The 25,588-nt window shown below is 44.9% G+C and overlaps 1 protein-coding gene across 1 annotated transcript in view; it reads left to right on the forward strand.

Moving 5' to 3' along the window:
• The window catches only part of TNR (tenascin R), a 403,980-nt gene that overhangs the window by 307,316 nt on the left and 71,076 nt on the right, over positions 1-25,588 (forward strand). Inside the window, 3 exon segments of the mRNA XM_025430226.3 lie at positions 13,128-13,689; positions 16,637-17,113; positions 23,165-23,428. Of these exon segments, the coding sequence (XP_025286011.3) occupies positions 13,191-13,689; positions 16,637-17,113; positions 23,165-23,428 (1,240 nt within the window). The 5' untranslated portion in view covers positions 13,128-13,190.

Genomic DNA, 25,588 nt, shown 5'->3' on the forward strand with positions numbered 1-25,588 from the left:
GGGCCTCCCTCTCCAGCTGAATGTGAAGATCCAGGGCCAGGACCAGGGAGCCTCTGGGGAGAGAGATGGGGGATGAGAAGGGTGGACAGAGGGTCTGGAGGGGACCATGGAAGCGCTCTGGAACTGTGTGTGCTGGGAGAGGGAGTCAGCCCCGTGGTGGTGGAAATGGAGGATCCTTCTCCTGTCAGGGAGGAAGGAGAGTTCCGGTCTAAGGGAACAGGATACCATGCACAAGTTATTGCAGGGATAAACCCCAACGTACCAGAGACATTCTGCACCCTCAGTGGGCCTTGTACTTTTCTGTACCCCGTATGGACCACACACGGACTCTGGCATGTGTTGCTCACCAAAGCCGTGGCAGTCCAGCCACGCCCGGAGCCCACTCAGAATAGCAGCTGCTTGTAGCTAAATGGTCACTTCTTTTCTTTATTCAGATAGAAAACATTTAAAAGCCCAATATTTTACAATACATATCCTGAATTTAGCAGTTAATAAAATAACACTGCAATTCCACTGGAGCCTCCTTTTAACAATAATGAACAAGGACGATGCCGTATAACTTAATGGAGAGCAAAATGTGTTTTGTCAAGACAGAGTGAGAGCAAAGGAATTTAAGAAATTATGTACCCTGAAAAACCACTCTCAAAAGTAATGAGGAAAGCTAATCTGAGCCTTACTGACTAAATAACTGCAAAATAAGATAAACAACAAGCAAACAATCTTTTGAGTTTGGCAGATTAGTATTCATCTTTGGCGCCAATTGCAGCAGCAGATGTCAAAGGGTTTCTTAATCACGTCAAGGCCTGCTTAAAACACACTGATGGCTTGACAGGTCATTGCAGAACAGGGCAAGTTTCTACAGATGCCACTCAAGGCTCTCTGACCACTGTGTGCCCTGGTCCCTGAGCACATGCGCACACACCCCTGTGCCAGCACCTCGGAGATGGTACCCTGCCTCAAGCACAATCTTCCTTGTTCTCTTACCCCTCTCTCCCCACAACTGCCTTTTCCTCTGCCCCCTCCCTTGAAAATCCTTCTAATTTTTCAAGGCCAACCTCCCCACTGAGCTTTCTCTAGAGAGTCTTGCAATTGAAATGCTTCCTTCTGCTGGGCTCACCAAAGGATGTCCCTCAGACTTCTAATAGGGCACTCATCATAATCTCCTGTTTATTCTTGGTTTGTGAATACCTACCCCCCACCCCAGGTATGAAGAGAGTTATCGAAGAATTCTTTAGCTCACCCTTGACATCTCAAATGGAACCTAGCCCAGTTGCTGGCATGCGATCAGCATATAACTGAATTTAATTAAGCCAGATGTGCTCCATATACCAGTACTCTCAGAGCTTCTTCAAACTTTGGTTAGCAGATAATGATGTTATTTCATGCTCTAGAAAATATAATTCACCTGTGTGTAGTCTTTGGGTCAGGGTGGTGCTATTTCATGCTCTAAGAGACATAATTTATACAACGAAGAAAATCACTCCTTTAGACCTCTAGAGCTGAACTTTTATAAGTTGCCACCTCCAATATACAAGTCATCTGAAGAAATTAATGGATATCCGATATGAAAGCAATTATTCGGTCCCTGCTGGAAGGATTGACTCCAACATAGTTATGTCAAATAATTGGAAACAGCATGAATTTGATATTTGAATCTGTCATTAGGCATTTTTAGAGTGGATGAATTATCTAGTATTGTGGATGTGGGTGAGTATAATTTTTGCAAGTGACTACTCCTAAGATATGTTTGTTTCTAAAAGGTTTCAATGCCCGAGGCTCAAGCAAACAATTCCTACATTTACATTTATAATTAATTAGAAGTTCAGAGCTCACATTTATAAATTGGCACGGCCCTGAGTTGGCCTCCTGGACCCACTGGTCCATGGACGTCAAGCCCTGGAATCAGTGCAGACATGGCCAGTTCCCTTATCTAAGAGGCACACAGGTGTTCTTTCCATAACCTGGTTTTAATTGATTTTAAGTTTTTGTAAAGACTGAAGATGATCTCCTCAGAGGCAGAACTACCTGGCCTTTGGCCTTGGGGCTCCAATAAACTCTGCTTATGCTGTGCCCTTTGACTCCTCTGCTCTCCCTACGGGCCCTCCACACCTCATATCTACTTTTGAACCCCTTGTTTCTATCTGGACTGGGACCCCCACTTCAGGAAGCCTTCTTTGGGACACCTGGGTGGCTCAGTGGTTGAGTGCCTGTCTTCGGCCCAGGGCTTGATCCTGGAGTCCTGGGATCGAGTCCCACATAGGGCTCCCCACAGGGAGCCTGCTTCTCCCTCTGCCTATGTCTCTGCTTCTCTCTCTGTGTCTCTCATGAATAAATAAATTTTTTTTTTAAAGGAAGCCTTCTCTGGCCACTATTCCCACAGTTAACTCTGTGAGAGACACCTGTTATACTCGACATGAGGATCTTCAGTGTAATAAGAAAAACAGACTGCCTTGCTTTTTCTTTTGGTGCCATGTGTACGAGTTTAGTCTTCTCAATCAGGTTGTAAGCCCCATGAGAGCAGAGACTGTTCTTATGTGTCAAACCAATTTCTCTCTCTGTCCTCAGGGGTAACTTAAGTAGGAAATAGATATCATTGATTTGGGATGTAGTTTGGTGGGAAGATTCTCTCACAAGGTAATCTTCTTTCCATTTTTATTTATTTAAAAGATTTATTCATTTATTTTAGGGAGAGAGAAAGAGAGCATGAGCCAGGTGGAGGAGGAGCAGAAGGCCAGGGAGAGAGAATCTTCAGCAGACTCCCCACTGAGCACAGAGCTCCACATGGGGCTCAATCCCACAACCCTGAGCTCACGACCTGAGCCAAAATCAGGAGTTGGACACTTAGCTGACTGAGCCACCCAGATGCCCCATCTTTGCATTTTTATTAAATGTAAAGAAGAGAAAAATGAAAAGTAGTATGACTCTTCCAGAAGAATAACAACAGCAAATGGTGACATGCTGTTCTCTCGGCTCAGGAAACATTGATGAAAAAATAGATATTAATGATAGCAAAAGGTCAGACTCTTGGAAGAATTTGTGACCAAAAGGCTGGAAATTGATTTGGAATGTATTATTTATATTCAACCCACTTCCAAATGATAGAGGCAGGTGATGAATTAGGGATGTGACATCTATGACTGAAGTGGTAGTCTGGAAATATGACTCAGGAATTAGCTCAGCTCTAACTGAACTATGTGTAATTAGGCAAATCATTTCCATACTTTAAGTTTCATCTATAAAATGGGAATACTTGCATGGACTGTTGTGAGAATTAAATGGGATTATATTCAAAAATAAAAATAAATATAAATAAATGTTTTATTATATAATATTATATATTATTACACTCTATTCATATCAGTAATAATATATGTTAATAATTGCAGTACGTATTAACATGGAATATATTAGGTCATCATTAATGTTTTATATTATATGCTTTCAAATAGTCTACCGATGTTATAATATATTGTTTATGTATTAACATAATATATCACTAAGTTATAATCTATTAACATATTATATACATTATTATTAATATTATATTTATATACATATATTCAAATACTCCACAGAGTTATCTAATGTCTATAAAAATTGAATACATTCTCAGCTAAGTGAAATCTCCATTTAACAAAAGTTATGGGCAAGGCTGGACGGCAGACTGTCACCTCTACCTGCCCAGAAGGGAATGAGTGCCTTCAGGTGTAAACTTTGCCCTGCCTCACCAGCTGTATTATAAAGTAGGAATTCAAACTAGGATAACCTCCCACTCGCCTCTGATTGGGAGATTTTATTTTATTTTATTATTTTATTTTATTTTATTTTATTTATTTTATTTTAGACTTTATTTATTCATAAGAGAGACAAAGGCAGAGACATAGGCAGAGAGAAGCAGGCTCCCTGCTGGAAGCTTGATGCCAACTCAAGCTAGGGACCCCTGGGATCACGACCTGAGCCAAAGGCAGACGCTCAGCCACTGAACCACCTAAGTCCCCCTGCTCAGGAGATTTCATTACTTGCTTGGTGTCATTCGTATGGCTGATATTCAAGACCCATTATTTCGGATGAAGAAGGCCTTGCTCTGGGAGGTCCAGTCAGTTAGAGTTCTCAGAGGGAGTGCAAGATGGAGCCAGGCAGGGGACCAGGAGCCGGACTGCCTGTCCCGCCACCTTGGTTTCACTCAGCCACACTCACCCAAAGCCACCAACATACCCGGTGACCATTTGTGCTGAAAACTGAATGTGGCCGCATTGGAGCCTGAACAGCATGGGTAGGCACCCCAAGGGGAACGCCGTGCAGGAGCAGGCAATGGCCAGGCCTGGTGGGGGTGGACACCCTGGCCTGGCCCTGTCCCCTCCCACAGCACTCCATGTCCTTGCTGACAGCTCGGGGCCAGCCACGGGACCTGTCTGCGGGGAGTTTTCTGCCCTCGGGTTCTTTTCAGAAATCTGACAGGCCCAATAAAGGCCCAGCGCTGAGGCAGACAGCGGGGCCCTGAGCCCTCCTGGCAGCCCTGACGAAGCCTCCCCTGACACAATGGGGCCGGCTGTAATCACATTACACCCTCGTCTTTCATAATTACCCTCTTTCTCCGAGTGACAGAGCATCCCAACAGCAAGGAGGGAACTATTTTTAAACTAATTCTTACTAAAAAAAAAAAAAAAAAAAAAAGGTACCAAAAGAGTGTCATTTTTCCACAGATACAATTCTGGTTTATAAATCACCCCCAGGGACAGGGTGGGGACTAAGATTGGCAGAATCCAAACAGAGCTCTGGCCACCCACCCCTGGAAATCACCTCTGCTCACCAGCCCAATGACCTACGTGCTCATTTTTTTCTCTCCTGTTGTTTTTTTCCTGAGGTATTTCTGCCCATCTTCATCTCTTGCATCTCCTCTCTGAGTCTTGGGGGAAAAAAAAAAAGGAAAAGGAAAGGAAAGGAAAGGAAAGGAAAGGAAAGGAAAGGAAAGGAAAGGAAAGGAAAGGAAAGGAAAGGAAAGGAAAGGAAAAAAGAAACACCCCAAAAGCATAGCCTCGGTTTGAGTGACTAGTGGCTTTTACTGTTGGTCACCGGCCCGGCCTTTCCCACCCCGCACCCCCACCTTCTGGAGCCCAGCTCTCCTCTGCCTTCTCTGGGTGTGTTTTCCCACAACCACAGCAAAGCTCTTTCAGATGAAGCAAGCAAGCCAGGAGAGGGCCTGTGCAGGAGGCCACGGGAAGGAAAAGCCACCGAAGACCATCCTGAGCTGGGCCAGGGGCTGCTGCCCAGTCGGGTGACCGGCCTCTGGCCACTGGGCCCAAAAAGGAGCGAGCATGCCCGCCACAGGGCCGAGCTCACCGGCAGGGCCCCCTGCTCTGTGCCTCGTTCAAATTATCCGGAGACACCTCCAGGGCCGGCCCCGATAATTACACTGATAAAGAAGTGGGGTGGAGGAAATGAATCGATGTCCCCACACCAATTTCCAATCAATCTATCGAATTACTACAACTCTATTGCTTTCTCGTTTGGAGGGTCGTTAGCTGTCTATCTTGCTCACGAGTGCTGGTGTCTCACTGAGGCCCGGGTGTTTACATTTGCTCTCTCTGCCTGTAGGAGTCTTGTCCAATCCATTAGCCAGCTTGGCACACTTTGGGTTGTTCCTCCTCCACCTCCTCCGCCTCCTCCACCTCCTTTTCCACCTCTACTTCCACTTGCTGTCCCCTCCTGTCCCCCCGACACACATATACACATTGCCGCTCTGGTTGTCCCTTCATGGCCCGCGTCCTACAGTCTCATTAGTTGTAGTGGGATGAACCATCTGAGAGGTAGGAAGGCCATGAGGGGATGGGGAGGCTCTGCTGGTCCCCTCCATCCTGGGTCACCTCTGATGACAGATCCTGCATCTAGCTTACAAGTGAAACCATCCCATCGCAACGAAGCCAGGTCATGGGTCCCTGGGCAAGTGAGGCCCCTTAAAGATGGCAAGCATATCAAATGCAGCGCTCCTGGATATGCCATGGGATGCAGCCTGGCCTACCTCAGAGGAAACTGCAAACTTCTGTCTACCAGCATCACTGAAAAGCGCCACAGAGAGAGACCACGTGCAGAACAGTCAACATTCTTTCTTGGGAACAGAGGTGGAGGGAGAGAAGGAAGCCAGAAGGGGAGGTTTCAGGGACTTGAGAAAGAAAAGCCACTTGGAAATAATTAAGTGACATGAGCTTAGCACAGCAAGAGCACATTTATTCAGTCAGCATCAAATAAATGTCCGTTTCATTCCCCTTCCCCTTCAGCAACATCAGATGAAGTGAGAAAAATGGGGCCCCTCATGCCATTCATTCCACCCTCCGTCTCCGCCAGCCCCCAGCGCAGCCACCTAAGCCACATGGATGTGCAGACCCAAGAGAGTAAAGAGGCCTGTAGTGTGGTCAGGGGTGGGAGGGAGAGGGGGGGCTTGTAACTGAGCTGGGTGGGGGCATGTCAGCGAAAGCCTGTGCAGGTCCTGGTCTCCATAACTACTTTGAAAGGACACATTTTTAAAATGTCCCCCAAATCCTCTTAAGATCAAGGTTTACTGGTTTAGAATTGTTCTTGATTCTTTGGGACACTGTGGAGGCTGGGCACTTCTAAATAAAGAGCCATCAGACAAGCCTTCCCTCCAGCAGGAGAGACTAACACAGTTTCTCTGGTAGCCGCCTGCATTGGTGGAGAAAACATTAAGCTAAAAGTCATTGCTGTCAAGATGTCCTCAATCTGATCCCAGGAGAGGAGAGTGTTGATTTTTAAGAGCTCTGAGTCTTTTCATGAGAGTGGTATGTGGCCACTAATTAAAGCTGGCTGGATACAGCAGTTAGGAGTATAGACTATGGTCAGCAAGATCTCGGTTCCGTCTTGGCTCCTCTGTTCATTAGCTGTGCAATCGTGGTCAAATTCCTTAGCCTTTTCTGAAGCTCATTTTCCTTGTCTCGAATAATGGAAAGAAAGAGGATCTAGCAGGAAAATCACAGCAAAGCCCTCCCTAGTGGCTGTTTACCGAGGGGCTGATTGATTGGTGTCTCCTTCTGATTGGCTATGGCCCAAGCCACGCCAGTTGCTAAATATCTTGACTCCTAAATAACATTCCTTCTTAGTTCATAGGATTGTTGTCAGGAATGAATACAATAATGTTAGAAAAATGCTTAGCTTGATGCCTAGTAAATGCCTAATTAGCTGTTGGTTTTGTTCTGGGTTGAACTGTGTCCTACAAAGAATATATGATGACATTCTAACCCCAGTACTCAGAATGTGACATTTTCTGGATATAGGGTCACTGCAGACATAGTTAAGATGAGGTCATACTAGGGTGATGGGCCTCCAACCCAATATGATGACCATGTGAAGACACAGAGACACAGAAAAGACAAGATGACAAGGAAGGTAGAGACTGGAGTGACCCATCAGTAAGTCAAGGAATGCCAAGGACTGCCAGAAGCTAGGAGAGAGTATAGGATAGATTTTCCCTCAGAACACTCAGAAAGAACCAACAATGATGACACCTTGATTTTGGACTTCTAGTTTCCGGAACTGTGAGACAATAAAGTCCTATAGATTTAAGTTATTCAGTTATGGTGACTTGTGACAGCAGCCTTAGGAAACTAATACAGTTTTATAGTGAGTAGACTCCTCAAATCCACATGAGTTCATAAAGTATCAGGAAGAAGAAGAAGATTGTAATGTTCATTCTAGTCCATCCTCTCATGTAATGCTTGAGAGCCCATCTTCAGGGCTTTCTGCTTGTGCTTAAATACCTCTGGTGACAGGGAACTCAGTAGTTCTGTTAGAAAAGCTATTCTTTATACGGAGCCAAAATCTGTTTCCTTGTACATGACCCCTCTTGGTGGAAACTACTTCCCTTGGACCTTTTGCTGTATAGAAGTCCAATCTTGGGGATCTCTGGGTGGCTAAGCAGTTTAGCACTGCCTTCAGCCCAGGGCATGATCCTGGAGTCCCGGGATCGAGTCCCACACCGGGCTCCTTGGATGGAGCCTGCTTCTCCCCTTGCCTGTGTCTCTGTGTGTGTGTGTGTGTGTCTCTCATGAATAAATAAATAAAATATATTTTTTAAAAAGTCCAATCTTTCAGTATTCTACAGCCTTCCAAATACATTGATTGAGCAAGCACGTGCTTGCACATGTCAGAGTTCTAGTAAATGCAATGTCCTATGTGTATGACACACTTCTGCTTTTTCTACCTAAAGAATAATCCGTTAAAATCCAGTTTAGAATCATCTCCTGAAAGGTTAGGTTATGCTGTGGAGAAAAAACAATACCAAAATCTGTGCTTCAAAAACCAAAAGATTATTTCTCTCTCCATACTGTTCATCCACTCTGGGTCACCGGGGGCGCTGTGTTTATTGTCGTCACTCGGGGACCCAGACTGAGAAGACAGCTACCTCCTTGAACAGTGCCAGCCACTACAGGAGGGCGAGAACCCTGGAGGGTCTCTCATCACCAATTAATGCACCAGCCCAGAAGTGACACACATCACTTCCAGAGAAGTGATCGCCAGTCCTAGTGGCATGGCCACCCGAACAAAAAGGAGGCCAGAAAATGTAGTCCTACCATGTATCTAGAAAACTAGGTTAGAAATAGTTGGTGAAGGGCGCTGACAATTATGCCACCTCTTCTGTGTAGCTGTCCCTGCTACCTCTGACTGAGTTGTATTACCTGCAGCGTTCTCTGGGCATTCTGTGTATTTGTTGGTCATGGCAATGATCACATTGCACAGTTATTCTATTTATGTGTGTTTTCATCTCCCCCCAAAACTGAGAGTTTCTCAAGGATGGAGAGTAGGTCATAAGAAGTGTTTGGTTGAGGATGCATTTTAGAACCATAACCATATAGCTATAGTAAAACCCAGAGTCATTAAAGTGGTTTACAAGGCCATATTTGATCTGCCCCCATTACTTCTCTGACCTCATCTCCCCATATCTGCTCCTTCATTCACTTGGGCACAGTCTTACTGTCCCTCCAACTCACTAGCCCAGCTCCTGACTCAGAGCCTTCACACTTGCTGTTCCCTGTGTCTGAAATGCTGTTCCTCCACCATCTGTTTGGCTAACCACTCCAGTTCTTTGAGGTCCCTGCTCAGCCACCACCTTATCAGAGAAGTCTTCCCTAACTGTGCCCTGTAATATCGGCATGACTTCTCCTACACTGTTATCTCCCCTGCCTCTCATCTTATATTCTTCTCCACTTACCACTTGCTGATACAAACACACAAATGAATGTTACATTATCATACATTAAATATCATCTGATAGGCATTACATGATACATTATATATGATATATAGGTTTCCCTGCTAGCTGAAAGTACAGTGTTCCTAAAAGCTTTCATAAGTTGAAATGGCATAAAGAAAAGAAGCATGTAGCATTAATTTATATGGAAAAGTTTTTGAGCATTCCCAGACCCAAAAAATAACCTTTCTTAGGCTTTTCTAATACCTTAGGACACATCTTGCTAATGGATGCCCAAAATAAATTGAGATAAAGCACAAATGCTCACAGACACACTTCGAAGCTCCCACAACTTGATGCTGAGCTGATGACTGTCGTTCCCAGGAAGGAGCCTGGCAGGGCCACACTCCCTGCTTGGGGTGTGCATTGCCTCTATAATAGTGCACTACAGAATCAATGCTGAACAGTATTTTTGCTTTTTGCCTAATTTCCTAAAAGCAAAAACCCTTTTCATAACTAATATAGGTCTCTCCTAAGTGCAAGGTGGCATAATGCAAACTTTCAAAAAGCCAGAGATTACCTGCACACAATTCTTTTTACTATTTATTTATTGTTTGTCCTCCCCTTGACACACACATTCACACACACACAAGTGCAAACCCACTAGAAGGCAACTTCTATGAATGAAGGAACCAGCATTTAGTAGGTATTCAACAAATATCTGTCAAATGAATGAAAAAGGAACCAGTGTACCTCCTGAATCTGCACTTCTCTGGATCCAAATTTCAAATTCCTCCCTCTCATGTGACAAGACTGAAACCCTTCAACACCCCTAGCCACCAGAAGTGATCAATGGTCAGTGCAGTACAGAGCGAAACAGCCCCCTGCTTGTCCTTCATTGTGTATTTTAATTCATAAAACCTAAATTTAAATAAGATTTCAGAGATTACAAATATCACGCTGTCAACGGACTCATAGTAAATTTGGTTATTGACTAGGATCTTAAGTGTTTTTCACACATGAAGCCAAATCTTTCTCTCCATAGATTCTTTTGTAGTTGTTGCTTTGGATCTAAGTGTAGGACTTGACATTTTTCCTTCTTGATTTTCCTGTCACTTGTCTTCCTTTCCATTTATAACATCATTTATTCTTTCACTTATTTATGGAGTGTCATCTATGTGCAAAAAAAATGTACATTATGTGCTATGAATTTTGCATGATAATTTTACAGTTCTCAGGTTAAAAAAAAAAGTTATTCAACAATATCAACATGGATCACACAAATCAACTTTAGTTTAGTAGAAGAGATAGCTAAGGCTCCTCAGCCTTCAGGTAAGGGTGAGTGTCAATGACCAACAGCAGAGCCTCCTGGGAAGCATTCAGTGACAGAGGGGCAGAAGTGGCCCTCCAAGGAAGCAATGGCTGGAGGACCTGGAAATGAAAAGCCAGTGATACTTCACGTTGAAGGTCTTGGAAAGAGTTTACAGCCATGAAGGCAGTTTGGTTCAGACACTTCACTCTTGTCTGTCCCCTAGGTTGATTTACCTTATCTGGATGTGACCAGTGGATCGCCACTTCCCACCTTACTCCAAGATCCTCACCCTTCTTTGAACAAGGGCATGCTAGGTTTGGGCTTTCCTGCCATCCACTAATGGATGAGATTTCTTATGCCTTCCAGTGATTTCAGGGTAATCTTTGGATAGGGGAAGAATCAGAACAATTATTCCACTGGTCTGCAAACTATATTTATTTATTTTAATTAATGCCAGGTACTAGGTTAGTATTATACAGACAATAAGTCAATCATCACTACAATTCTGTAAGGTAGTTACTCTTATAATCCCCATTGTATAGATAGAGAAACAGAGACACATAGAGGCTGAATGATCTTCCTACAGTTAAAAAGTGAAGGAGCTGGGTTTGAACCCAGCCAGTCTGGCTCCAGTGTCAATGATCTTAACAGTTCTGCTCTGTTTCCTCTTCATATTGGAAATAGGGACAGATTATATGGTCCAATATATAACATAAAGGCTGAGTAATGAGACACGGTTTTTGTACTAGCCACTTCTACAGATTACTCCTACCAAAATCAACCCTCAGACATTGTCCAGTTGAACTGAAACGGACAACAATAGGGCATAACTTGAGGGTAATGGAAGGAGATAAAATAAGTTGGAGAATGATTCAGGCCCTTTGTTCACTGGGTGTTTACTCATTAATTCATCTGTTTATTCATCCTTCCAGGCGTCCACTCATTCATCCAAACAGCCACGTACTGAGCACTTTTGCTGCCCTAGGCACACATCAGATGCTGCAGATAAGTCATGGTCTGGTCAGAATCTATTTAGCAGTCCGGGTGGGGAGAAAGAGGTGAAGGGGACGCAGGTCTAGTGTGGGAAATGCTGTCAGAGGGGCTTAACATCGCTTCATTAGGGAGAGCAGATCAAAGGACAGAAGGGAAAAAGTGGGAGGGGAAGGCTTCACAGAGGAAGGGACATTGGATCTGACCCTAGCAAAACTTCCTAATCGCAATATTCCCCAGGAAGATCCTAGAATTAACACAATTTCCATTAGAGACAACAAAAAATTGAACATGCTTTTCAAGGAATGCACTAGAGCATGGCAGTTAAGGAATACAGGTGTTCAGTCTGTGAGGCAGAACTGCCTCCATCATGAGATGGGGATAATCACCCGGCCCCCTCCGAGGGCTGTCCTGAGAGCCAGGAAGATCACGTGCAAGCTGCACAGCATTGTCTGGACACTGAGCACCGTCAGTAGGTGTTAGCCATCATTCGTGTCTTCTTCAAGTGAGAGCTAGCCGTACTCCATCAGTCACTTTAATCCTCTTAGAAGCTCTAACACTACCTTTAGAACCAGAGTTTGTAAGCCTCTTTCCTCTTTTACATGGAGGATAAAAAAGAAACATTAATTTCTGTAAAACTGATTTGCATTATAGTAAATTTATCGTTGGCTCTGGTTCTTGGTGACTAGGTAATCAGCAGAGGAGCTAATTCATTATTTTAGCAATTTAAACAGGACCTCGGAAGAAAGGCACCCCGTGGTCACAAAGCACCGGGACTAAACTAATGAGATTAAAAGAAAGTTGGGCTCACACAGTCCCCGATAATCACAAATGTACCCAAGGATTATTAACAACCACAATTACCTGGAACTATATTATCTGCCTGGTTGGTTATTCTAAAGTCAACTTGTATTGAATACATGAGCTTAGAGGAGTTAATAAGTTATTTTGAAGTGGCCGGTGGGGCCCTTGCTAATAAATATGTGGGAAAATATGAGGGTACGCCTGAGGTTCCATGGTGCCATTCCTCGTACTTCTCACCCAAACCTGATAGCTCTGAGCAATCCTTGAAGGAACAGCCTATACCCGGAGCCCCAGTCAACATCCTTCCCGGGTCCTATGTACTGGGCCCACTGGCCCCCCTTGAGGGTCTGATGCATGCATTCTAGATAAGCCTTTTGGGAAATCAAAATGTCCTTCTGGGGGAATCCCTGGGTGGCTCAGTGGTTTAGCGTCTGCCTTCAGCCCAGGGTGTGATCCTGGAGACCTGGGATCAAGTCCTACATCAGGCTCCCTGCATGGGGCCTGCTTTTGCTCCCTCTGCCTCTCTCTCTCTCTCTGTGTGTGTCTCTGCCCCTCTCTCTTTTTCTATGTCTTTCATGAATAAATAAATAAAATCTTTTTTTAAAATGTCCTTCTGCAGAAGCAGTGTCCATTTTCAGGAATCCATCCCTCTTGGGGACAAAGCGCTGGGTTTTTGTGACCCTGGTATAGCCACTATCCAGGCTTCTCAACCTCCCCATGAAGAATCTTAACTGCCTATTCTCTAGCTGTGTAGGGTTGTCCCCAGCCGTGGTGCTCGGCACAGCTCTCAGGGGTCATCTCGCTCCTCCATCTCTCTTGCAGATTCCCCCAACTCCGTGTTGTGTGCGGCAGGCTGCTCTTGAACCCTGAGCTCTGGCGGAGAGGATGGGGGTGGACGGGGAAACGGTGGTCCTGAAGAACATGCTCATTGGCGTCAACCTTATCCTCCTGGGCTCCCTGCTCAAGCCCTCCGAGTGTCAGCTGGAGGTCACCACCGAAAGGGTCCAGGGACAGGCGGTGGAGGAGGAAGGAGGGGCGGCCAGCTACAACGCCTCGGGCAAAGAGCAGCCGGTGGTGTTCAACCACGTGTACAACATCAACGTGCCCCTGGACAGCCTCTGCTCCTCGGGGCTGGAGGCCTCGGCCGAGCAGGACGTGAGCGCCGAAGACGAGGCGCTGGCGCAGTACACGGGCCAGACGTCCGACCGCGACAGCCAGGTCACCTTCACCCACAAGATCAACCTCCCCAAAAAGGCCTGCCCGTGCGCCGGCTCGGCCCGGGTGCTGCAGGAGCTGCTGAATCGGATCGAGATGCTGGAGAGGGAGGTGTCGCTGCTGCGGGACCAGTGCACCGCCAGCTGCTGCCCAGAAAGCGCCGCCACAGGTAGGGGCTGGGGCTCGCAGAGGCTGGGGAGGTGGGGGGTGGAGGGAGGGACAGGGCGCCAGGGGGGCAGCCCCGCACCCCGAGTGCAGCTCGTCCCCCTGCGCGCTGGCTCGCTCGTCTGCAGCTCTCCGCCACTGTCTCGGCTCTAAATGCAGGCCTTCCCCGGGGACTCGGGCGGGGACTCTCTACAAGGCTCAGCCGGTTTGAAATACATTAACCTGATTTGGGGGGGATGAGTCCGGGAATGGTACATCGGTTCAGCGCAGCAACTTCTGTGGCGAGCAGGGAATTTGGTGTCTGTCTTCATTTATCTTTGGTTTTCACAGGCTGTTGGATTGATATCTCTCCATGTTCACCTCAGGGACTAGAGAAGGCAGGCGCTCTGTTCGCTCAGCCTCAGCCTCGCTCCCGTCAGAGTTAAAGGATAGTCATTAAGGTCGCGGAGGACCTGGCCCCATCTTCCCCCGCCCGCTGGAGGTGCCAGCCCCCTCCACAGACACACACATGGGTGTGCATGCATGCACACGCACCTGCTCACATGTGCCTGCATGCGGACTCACACCTGCTCGCAGAGCTGATTCCGCGCCCCCAAAGGCTGAGTGTCCAGGAGACTGACCTCTGGCCTCACCCACCCCCTGACTAGAAACACTTACCAACTAGGGAGCTGACCTCTCTGGGAGAAATCATTACATCTTCAGAGCCAGACTCCCTGAGTTCAAACCCTGGCTCTGCTACTGACTAGCTGGTGTTTAAGCAAGTTACATAGCCCCTGCCTTCCTTCCCCACCTACAAATGCTGATAGACTACAATGACAGGGATTATTACATATAAAGTTTGGGCTTTTCAGATGAAATCCTGGTTTCTGGTAACCACCATTTAAGCAACAGCTACCAGCTAACCCCCTTTTTTCAAAAGATTTATTTATTTATTTATTTATTTATTTATTTATTTATTTATTTATGTATTTACTTATTTACTTATTTATTTAAGAGAGACAGAGCACACAAAGGGAGAGAGAGGGAGAGAAGCAGACTTCCAACTGAGCAGGGAGCCTGAGGTGGGGCTCAATCCCAGGACTCCAGGATCACGATGTGAGCAAAGGCAGACATTTAACCAACTGAGCCACCCAGGCAGCCCTCAGCTGACCCTTAATAAATAGAAATTATGTTAGTCCCCTTTCGTGCTCACCCAGAAGGCACCTTAGACCCATGCCATTCATTCCTTAATGGGAAGAGGGATTCATCTTACTCTCTTGTAGGGTGAAAACTACCTCAAGGTACCTCACCTCTGTAGGGTGAAAACTATCTCAAGGCTTTCACAGGGAAGAAGCAGGAGGTGGCAGGGATGACACTTAGCAGAGCCTGGGCAGCCTGCACGTCCAGAGGGGTATCAGACATGTTCATCCTGAAGCACACCCAAATTAGGGGCAGTTTCTGAGGGGCAAAATATTTCACAAGTTTTCTCACCTCTTTCTCATCCTCAAAACCAAAACTGTAAATAAACAATGTGAAGAAGAGAAGATAAAGTCCACTTGTTCAGTCTCCCATTCTTCCCATTCTTCAGTGAGAACTTTCAGGCCAGTTTGCCTCTTCGGTGGAGCTGAGGAATACAGGGAAATCATAGGTGTCCGTGGACATGAACTCTTGGCTGCCCAGGGCTCCCATCAGGCTCCCCGGCAGAGGTGAAAAATCCACAAGCAAGAACCGTGTTAAACCGAGTCAGTGCAGTGTCCTTACAGACTGTGGGGCTAGGTAAAGTGGCAGAATTTAAAAAGGATATAACTTGGGGCACCTGGGGGACTCAGTGGTTGAGTGTCTGCCTTCGGCTCAGGGTGTCATCCTGGGGTCCTGGGATCGAGTCCTGCATCAGGATCCACAGAGCCTGCTTCTCCCTCTGCCTGTATCTTTGCTTCTCTCTGTATGTCTCTCATGAACAAATAAATACATAATTTTTTTAAAAAAATTGAAAATAAAAAAGAATATAACTTACTTGACTTCAGATCCCCAGAGTCAACTGCAGAGAAGGATGCCAAGCAGGTTCTGGGCTCGTATATGCTTAATTAGTTTATTTCACTCATATTAGACAGATAAATTAACCACTGCATTCTAGCGTGGGAAGGGCTAGGACAGAGACATACAGAGAATCCAAAAAGATCACAGCAAACAGTAACTAAATGATACTGAAGTTATGAGAAGCCTTAGAAGTGACCCTGGTGCTGAGCTGTGATAAATGAGCAAGGTTAGTTAGAAGGCAGAAAGGAGAGGGAGCAGGACTGGTCTGTAGCGCATATGACCTTGGCCTGCATAGCAGACTCGGTGCTCAGCCTACATCCCCTGGGGTCTCCATCAGTCTCCACAGCCAGCTCCTGGGCATCTTTGTCAGGGACCCTCCTTGGGCTGAGGGAACCTCCGTGGCCTAACCAAGGAGACAGGGGAAGAGGTTGAGCACTTATACCACCCCAGGAGAGCCCTCAAGCCATGGTGAGGTGTGACCTGCACTGTGGCCAGAGTGCCCTGCAGGATTAAACCCAAAATCCTCCCAGGGATTTTGCCCCCTTGACATACCCTGGCTTGGGCTCCTCCTTCCCCAATCTCCCCTTCTCCCTGATGGGTTTCCCCTGGGAGAACTTTCTAATAAATCACCTTGACCTAAGTCCCCAACCAAAGTCGACTTCTAAGGGAACCCAAGCAAAGACACACCGAAGGTGAGCTCCTGGGGAACAAGGGGCCAGATCTCATTCATCCTTGCTCCCAGCACTGGGCTAGGCACAGGCAATCCAGATTGGGTGAAAATATTTATGGAATTGGTTATGTATCAAAGTTGAGCCTGACTCTCAGCCATACAAAACTGATCAGAGAGAGAGGAGAGGTCTCTGCCCACCTCTCCCCGTGCGCCAATTACGGGATGTGCCGCTGCTGCCCTCTGACCTTCTCCTTGACTGTTCCAGGACAACTGGACTACATCCCTCACTGTAGTGGCCACGGCAACTTTAGCCTCCAGTCCTGCGGCTGCATCTGCAATGAAGGCTGGTTCGGCAAGAACTGCTCCGAGCCCTACTGCCCGCTGGGCTGCTCCAGCCGGGGCGTGTGTGTGGACGGCCAGTGCGTCTGTGACAGCGAGTACAGCGGGGGCGACTGCTCTGAGCTCCGGTGCCCGACAGACTGCAGCTCCCGGGGGCTCTGCATAGATGGAGAGTGTGTCTGTGAAGAGCCCTACACAGGCGAGGACTGCAGTGAGCTGAGGTGCCCCGGGGACTGTTCGGGGCAGGGGAGATGCGCCAATGGCACCTGCTTCTGCCAGGAGGGCTACATGGGGGAGGACTGCAGTCAACGGCAGTGTCTGAACGCCTGCAGCGGGCGAGGACACTGCCAGGAGGGGCTTTGCTTCTGTGAAGACGGCTACCTGGGCCCTGACTGTTCGGCAGGTAGGAAGGGAGATAGGAAGGGGGGCTGCAGAGGGCATGTGGTGAACTAATCGGAGGTGGGAATAGAGATGGGAGGAAAGGTGGAATCAGGTACTGAATGATTCCCTGTCAGGTTGTGCTCATTTGCTTTAACAAGAGAGCCGATGTCTTGAGTCAATCACAATTGATGAAGTGGACTTAAGGGAGAAAGGGCAGAAACCAGAAAAGGTCAAGTTTAGGCTGAAAGTTGGATCTTACCCCTGAGACTGGAGCAAGGCAACACAAATGATGTTGACAACATTCCACTGTCCTTGAGGTGGAGGAAAACAAAGAGACACCATGGGGCCCCCACTCTCCAGTTCAGGGGGCTTCCAAGGGCTCCACCTGCCCCCAAGCACCCTCCTTGCCTATTGCCATATTCCAGGGACACATCCTTTTCCAATGCTACTGCACAAGAGAGTGGATAGTTTAGTCTGTGATAAATGGACTAAGTAGCACTCTGGTTATTTCATAACTCACATATTACAAGGGCTTACTATTAATGAAATGATTGAGTGTCCTCACAGGAAAAAATAAAAGTATTTCTAGAAAGAAATTAAATGTAAACAGGAATAAAATCCTAAAGGCATCAAGCAACAACTCACATCCTAACAATTAGTACAGATTATTAAAAGGCTGTGACTCACTTTGTTCCAGCTGACATCGAGCAAATTGGAAGCAATGCCATCCATAGTCTAACGCTGTGGAAACTGATACAAAAGCGATGTCCTGAAATGAAGATCTAAATCCAACAGAGGGAAAAATATTAATACCTCACTGGAGATTTTTGTTTTACCTAAAATTAGATGATTATTGCTCATCCTCTTCTGATTGAATCAGTGATTCTTGCTGATACGTTTTGTTTATGTATAAGGTTAAGTGATTGATTTTGATCCTTTCCATTTATGATTGAATCCATAACAGTAGGTTCAGAGTGCCCACTGGGAAGATTTAAAATAAAAAAATAATAGCAATCAAATATCTTTAAACCTGATGGGTTGTCTCCTGGAAGGCCAGCTTCCCCAGCTTTCTGTTCTTTAGCATCACCAGTGATTCCCACCTAAATAAGTGGACCAGTCAGACCAGGTCCCTACACCGATAACTTCAATTTACATTCTTTTAAAAGATCAATGTCAATAATGAAAAAACAAAACAGTGACATACTGCTTAGGAAAATGATTCTTTTCATGTTCCTTAATTTTTTCCCATATTGTTATTTTATTTAGACTCTCAATTTTGTTTACTGAACTGAAATGCCTTTCTAAAAACACAAAGAGTTGTTATACCAATTGTTCCAAAGGAAAATCCAAACAGAAGTTAAGTCTCATCACTAAGTTAAGTCTTGTTTGAATCCAATCACTAGGGAGTTGCTGGCAAGGGGAGGCTGAGACATGTCCCTGGTTTCCAGCCTCAGGACGAGGCTCCATGTGGCCCCATCACAGGATGCTAAGGGTTAGCTTGAGCCATTGTTATGGATGGCTATTCTGTAGCCCACAAGCTTCTTAATAGAAAAAAATCTTTGTTGGGCTATATAAATCTACCATATTCCTGACCCAGCTTTTCTACAAGAATGGGTCCATTTGCAAACAAAATCTCAATCTGATCCAGACTGAACTAGAGATAAACCCACCTGGTCACTCAGGGAAAACTCAGCAGCTGCTGGCGTAATCACAACTGTGTTGAGTTCCCAAACCATGAATACATGTTACCTCCAACACATTACCTCTGTGCTGTTTGAAGAAGACTTCTGGAGGCCCAGATGAATTACTTTACAAGTTCCAAAAGCATGTGAGGAAGGACAGTTGCATAACCTCTACCTGTTTCTATAGCAACCCTGGAGCCATCACTCATTGCAGGAGGTTCTGCTCTCAATGCCTGCCTTTTAAACCAAACACCACAGGTCTCTTCCAGAGAAGTATCTAGGTCATTATCTAAAGTGCTACTTTGCTTGCTCTTTGTGAGAAGGCTGTGGGAGAGGGGACAATTTACCCACTGTTTGACATTTCTGGCCAGATGCACACACCATGGCGTTACTGCTTCCCTCGCCAGCAGGAGTGAGGACAGGAGAGAGAAGAATAAGGAAGGTGAAATCATGGATAGCCACAAAATATACCCCAGCACGAGTCCTTCTTTTCTCTTTGGCAAGGCCACAGCATATAGCTGCCCATCGTGTGGGCTTCATTCTGAGCCCTCTAGACCACTAGCGCTTGGATACAACTGAATAGCCTTGACAAGGCCACTATATTTGACTCCAAGCCTTGATCTTTGCTCATAGCATGCCATGGGACAAAATTTCAACCTTTCTGCCTCTGTTCTCTGGCCATGTAAAGATAATAGAACAAAAAATTTCATGAATATGAATGCTCAAAACAAGCCATAGAAAGAAGCTATCCTGGGCTTCTCATTTTACAAATTTAAAAAGCAGCAGTCCAGAGAGACAGAAAGATTTTTCCAGAGCCAGACCACTAATGAATGGCGGAGCAAGAATGAGAACCCTGGTCTCCTACCAACTTCTAGCACTCTTTAATCCTCTCCGGGATGCTAAGTAGAGTGGAATGAAAATTTTAAATGCCTCGTACGCAAAGAAATAATAGTCTTTCGGTGGGAAAGCCAAGCCCTGTCAAATGATTTTTTTAAAAGGCATCAGAGGTAGGGTAGAGAAGCATGTTGAACTATTTGTCCACATCTGTCCCGAGTGAAGGAGGTTAGCACAGGATCTGTCCAGTGAACTGGCCCAAACTCCCTATGAGTCAGCAGGATTAAAGAACCACCAGAGCGGGGACTTGAAACAATCCAGATTGCTGTTCCCTGGACTTCACTCAGACCTGTGGAGATCCATCAACGTCAGCCTCTGCCTCTGCCCGCACTACAGCCAGCCCAACCTTTGGCACCTGAAATTACTCACTACTTGGAGCAAGGCACTTTATGGAACTCATTCCAACAGCTCTCAGCACATATGTGCACAACTGACGCAAGATCTAAAAAGTAAACAGCATGGAGTCTTTGCAGATAAGCAATTCCAATTCTTCAAACCACAATTTATTCCCTTTTAACTGCCTACTCTTCCCCAAAGTTCAAAGTTGGAACCCCAAAGAAAGTAAGACTACATATACTTTCTTCTGTCCTCAACTCATTGAATCAGGCATATGGCTCCTCTACAGTTTTTTTTTTTTAAATATTCAATATCATTTCATCTTATGAGAATTACTGACACCTAATGTACACAGCTGCTGCTAAGTTATAGGGCAAGGGCTGGTGGTCATGGCTTCTTCCATTGAGCTACAGGCCCCAAGAGTACTTTCACCACAAACAACACTATTGCTGCTTTATCATCACAAGTGAAGGCAGTGTTTACCATCAGGCTCTGGTCTCAAGATAAAAAATTTGCCAAGTTAAGCTGTCAAGATAAAAAAAATCCTTCTACACTCCTTTTTTACTTTAAAAGCCCAAAGTTCTCTGCTTGAATCATTATTAGCTTAATTTTCTGGAAGAAGGAACCAAAAAGAAATACACTGACTTGTCCCAAGTGCCCTAGGAGTTGTTGATGTCTTGAAATTTGGCATGGCCATTTCTATGACTATGACAGGAGAAGTCCCACATAGGAAAGTTGGAATCAGCTGTGTTAAATCACAAGAGGCAGGCAGTAGCGAATCCTTTTTAAAATAAGTTTCTTACCTCTAGGATAAGCACCAGTCAGGAATCCATATCTTAAAGAATTGTCTGAATTCCCCTTTACTATAGTTTACTTAAATGGTTGTGAGTAAATAAAAAAGGCATCTGGCATAATCCGTAACTTGTCCTACAAACTGTAGGCTAAAAGAACACTAAAGCATAGAAGACCTGGGTTTGAGAACCAATTCTAACCCAAATCCCTAACTTTTAGCAAGTCCCTGGGTCTCCGTTTCTTCATTTGTAAAGTTGGGATAATTATATCTACCCAATCTATCTCTTAGGGCTGCCATTAAAGGACTCTAACATTTCACATACATGGTGTGTCTGAACATATTTTATAGACTGTGAAATGCTGTGCAAATGTAAAGTGGAATTGTTTACTGGGTAAGAGGTTCTAGAGCCATATTGCCGGGTTCAAATCCTAACTTCTGTGTTTGCTGACTATGGGATCCTGTTTCCTCATCTGTAAAATAATCGTAATAATAATAATACCTATCTCACAGTGTTGAGAGGTGAGGGGACAAAATGAGATAGTCTGCCTAAGAGTGGTTGGCATTGTGCCTGGTGTACAATAAATGCTCAATATAATCATGCAGTACTGACAGATTCTATATATAAATTGATCTTCCCTTAGCCCAGGGCCTGTGTGCATTATACAGGCTGTCCCAAAAATCTTAGTGCAGTTCAGAACTTTAATAATGTCAGAATTAGAAATGGTATAAGCTTCTAAATGATCATTTAATTATTTAAATCTCATTTACATACATTTAGTTTTATCAATTTAAGAAAAACAAATGTTTAGGTTTTTTTTGTTTCAGTCAGCAGTTGTTATCTCCAATCACAGGGAGCTCTGCTTTCTAGACTATTTTCTACAATGAATGGTTTGGGCAAAAACAGTCAAAGCAAATGACCAAAGCTGCAAATATATGATCCTAATTTCCATCCTATGAGTCTGAGTTAAAGGGCTCATCATTCCTGCCTCTGCTGATTATTTGAAGGCACTTGTGTGAGCACAACAGAGAAGACAGACATTCTCCACACACACAGTCCTGTGAATAACAGCTGGCTCAGTCTTATGCTCTTGTGAAGGTGAAAGAGTGAGGACATCCAGAGGAAACATTCACAAAGCCAGCGACAACTCTTTAACCTCCTAACATCTTCCCTACATGTAAATTTATAAGTTAATTACAACTATTTCAATATTGTCCCAATTTTTTATTTAATCCTGGGCAGGTCCAATGACTGGCAGGCAGGAGTTAGCCTCCCAGTGGGTTTAAAAGGTTCAATTATTTAACACCCACACTCCTGGTGAGTCTTCACTTCCTAAAGGAACCATACATGAAAGACTATGTCAAGGAGGTTTATTCTTGGGTGATACTTTGAGTAACATTTGAGATGTGGGACAAGACAGAAAAATAAGCCCTCAAGAATGCTTCTTTATCATCATCTCCAAGATCAAGGCTCATAAAAATTAGTCTAAAACAAGTTACATTTCTTTCAAAACTTAAATGGCCTCTTTTTAAAAGGGAAAACAATACAATAAAAGGTTTTTGAATGTCTTCATTGGGCAATGACATCCAGGACTTACTGTTTTGACTTCTTACATTTTGCAAGATAACCAGGAATAAGCCTTTATTCCCACTTGCCAAATCAAATATTGGTTCCTCAGGTAATCTGGTGACATACCTTTATTAAACTACCAAAAATGTTGGCCAGTGGTGTGCTGTTAAATAGGTAATAATTAGCTCTCTGAGGGAAAAAATTAAAAACCTTGCTTTGTAGCATTTGTCAGTTTCTGTGGTGGAAATACTCGTTCCACGGCCAATTTCAAACTACCAACATGACATATGTCACTAAACACAGGGTCGGGAACAGCTGTGCAGTAGAAGGCGGTTCTACAGTATTTCCACCAGAGAGGTACAACACATGTAAATTACCTCAAGGGCATAGATAACAGTAAAATGTAGTGAAATAAATTAAAAGTGATGAGTTTTGAGTATTTATCACCTTTGTTTTTAATGCAATTTACTTAACCATAAGTTTATAAAATTTAATCTTTAATGATGGCTATATTTAACAATGGTCTTGAAAGATTCCTGAAAATTTGACATTCAACTTTCACAAGCTAGCAAGAGCTGGCTCCGGCACACGATTAACTCATGGCCCTATGGAGATAGAGGTACTAAGCACAGAAAAGACAAGAACCTGCCCACAAAAGGAGTTACAAATCACTCAAAGCCAGTGAGCAGAGCAGGACATATAGACAGGGTATATGGGGTGAGAGGTGAAGAAGAAAGTTGAGTCCAGGATGGGGAAGGCAGTCCTCTGAGCTCATGCTATCTGTGTATTGCCTCCCGGTAGTTGCCCCTCCAGAGGACTTGCGAGTGGCTGGTATCAGCGACAGGTCCATTGAGCTGGAATGGGACAGGCCGATGGCAGTGACGGAATATGTGATCTCTTACCAGCCGATGGCCCTGGGGGGCCTCCAGCTCCAGCAGCGGGTACCTGGAGATTGGAGTGGTGTCACCATCACGGAGCTGGAGCCAGGTCTCACCTACAACATCAGCGTCTACGCTGTCATTAGCAACATCCTCAGCCTTCCCATCACTGCCAAGGTGGCCACCCGTACGTAACATTTCCCCATCCTACTTCATTTTTCTTTTCTCCTACATGAGATCATGGGCATTCATGATAGTAGTGTCTTTTCTTAATTCTTCCGGGATGCCTGCAATAATCACTGCTCTTCAGGGGAAGGACTTCCAACGTGCCCTACTTGGAAAGGATAAATCATTAAAAAGGCACTTCCGATTAAGAGAATTTCCAGATTCAGGCAGCTCTCATCCATTAGAGAACCAAAGGGACAAAAAGCAATTATTGAGTTCTAACTTGCTATAAGCTCGAGTCTGATTAGAAGTCAAAGAAAGTATGAGGCTTATACAGACTTTGAATCTAGTTAAGGATTTGAAATCAGAGATATGAAATAGGACATATAATAAGCAAGTGCTAAATGGTATGTTACAGATGGTAAGGGTATAGCAGAGTGGGGAAAAAAATCTTATTTAAAACTGCACTGACGACACCCACTTCTCCTCGTAGAGAGGTGGCATAATTTCTTCATGGTCTTTTGTTTAGCGAAACATAGTCTATTTTCATTATAAAAGTTGAGGCTCTAGAGGATAGTTTAGAAAGAGTCAGTGGAGAGAAAAGAAAGGTTGAGACAGAGACAGAGGCCAGATAAACTGCTCTCTGTAAGAAATAGTTTTCTTTTTTTATGTAGAACAGGGAAAAATTCCTGTAGCTGCAGCTCTGTATTTTACATGTTTTTATTTAAGCATAGAAAAATCTTGAAAGATTGCATGTCACGTATTAACATTGGCTACAGTAAAGAGTAGCCAATAGGAAGGCGTTGTTATTTCTTTATATACCTCTGGTTTCTTAAATCTTTTCCAATATTTCCCCTCCACCTCTCAGATGCCAGGTAGGTGACTTACAATTCAACTCTGACACTATCTACCTGGAGTGAATGTCAGATCCCACAGGTTAGGGCCTGAGTCTCACAGGATTGCTCCCCACCTCCGGTGTCAGTCACAGGTCCAAGGCGGTCACCGGTACTTCTGAGTGAACAGCTGTAAATTCAAGGGGTTCCCAAAACCCTTCCTTAGGTTTGATAATTCCTTAAAACAATTCACAGAACTCGGGAAAGTGCTTTACTTACCAGTACTGTCTTATTACAAAGGATACAACTCAGAAACAACCAAATCAAAGCGATGCATATCGCAAGGTACGGGGGATGGGGTGCAGAGCCTCTGTATCCTCTCTGGACACATCAGCCTTCCAGCACCTCAATGTGTTCACCAACCTGGAAACTCTCCAAACCTTGCTGTTTAGAGATTTTTATGGAGGTTTCACTATGTAGGCATGATTGGATGGATCGCTGGCCATTGGTAATTAAGTCAGTTTCCAGCCAGTCTCCCCTCCCTAGAAGTGGGAAGTTGGAGCCGCAAGTTCTGATCTTTTAAGTCATGCCGTGTTTTTTTTGGAGACCGTCTAGTTATCTCACAACCATACAACAGATAATCTTATCACTCCGGAGATTCCAAAAGTTTTAGGAGCGTGTGCCAGGAACCAGGGACAAAAACCAAATACTTTTTATTATATCATGCAGATATTTTAGCGGTAGCAGGAAACTAGCGCAGGAAGTGACCGTGAAACAGGAGCCCCTGAGTCAGTAAGTGGGACTTACCACCAAATAAGGGATAAGACATTTCCATCCATTTTATGTAGGTCTCAAAGGACAAGATGGTATTTGGAAAACAAATGCCATGAAAGTTCAGAGAAGGGAGAGGTCAAAGGAAGAAGAGCTGGCCTTGAAGTCCTCATGGACTTGAGTTGCACTCTGAAGGCTAGGGATCAACTGGCACAGAGGAAAAGATTTAAGAAATCATCCCATTCCTTTGCTTTCCAGGTGACAGAGATCCTTATAATACTGGATTCCCCCTATGAATGCTGACTGTAAATATGCCTATAATTATCTCTGTTTATATTTGACCTTTTTTAAAAAAAATTCCTCTGGTGCCTCAGAACCAGTTTTAAATATCTTCGATGATTGTGCAGAGAGGCAGGTCACCATCTGCCGCTTTTCCCACCTTGCTCTGGGATGAGTCACCACCAGCAAGTGCCTGGCCCGACTCCCAGGCGTCTCCTCTCTCATCCACGTGCACGCACAGTGATGAGGTTTCCGTCCCCCATGGCGTGTATATTATGCCAATCCAGGGCATCCCCTCA

This window comes from Canis lupus, chromosome 7 (assembly GCF_003254725.2).
Source record: "Canis lupus dingo isolate Sandy chromosome 7, ASM325472v2, whole genome shotgun sequence".
NCBI lineage: Eukaryota > Metazoa > Chordata > Mammalia > Carnivora > Canidae > Canis > Canis lupus.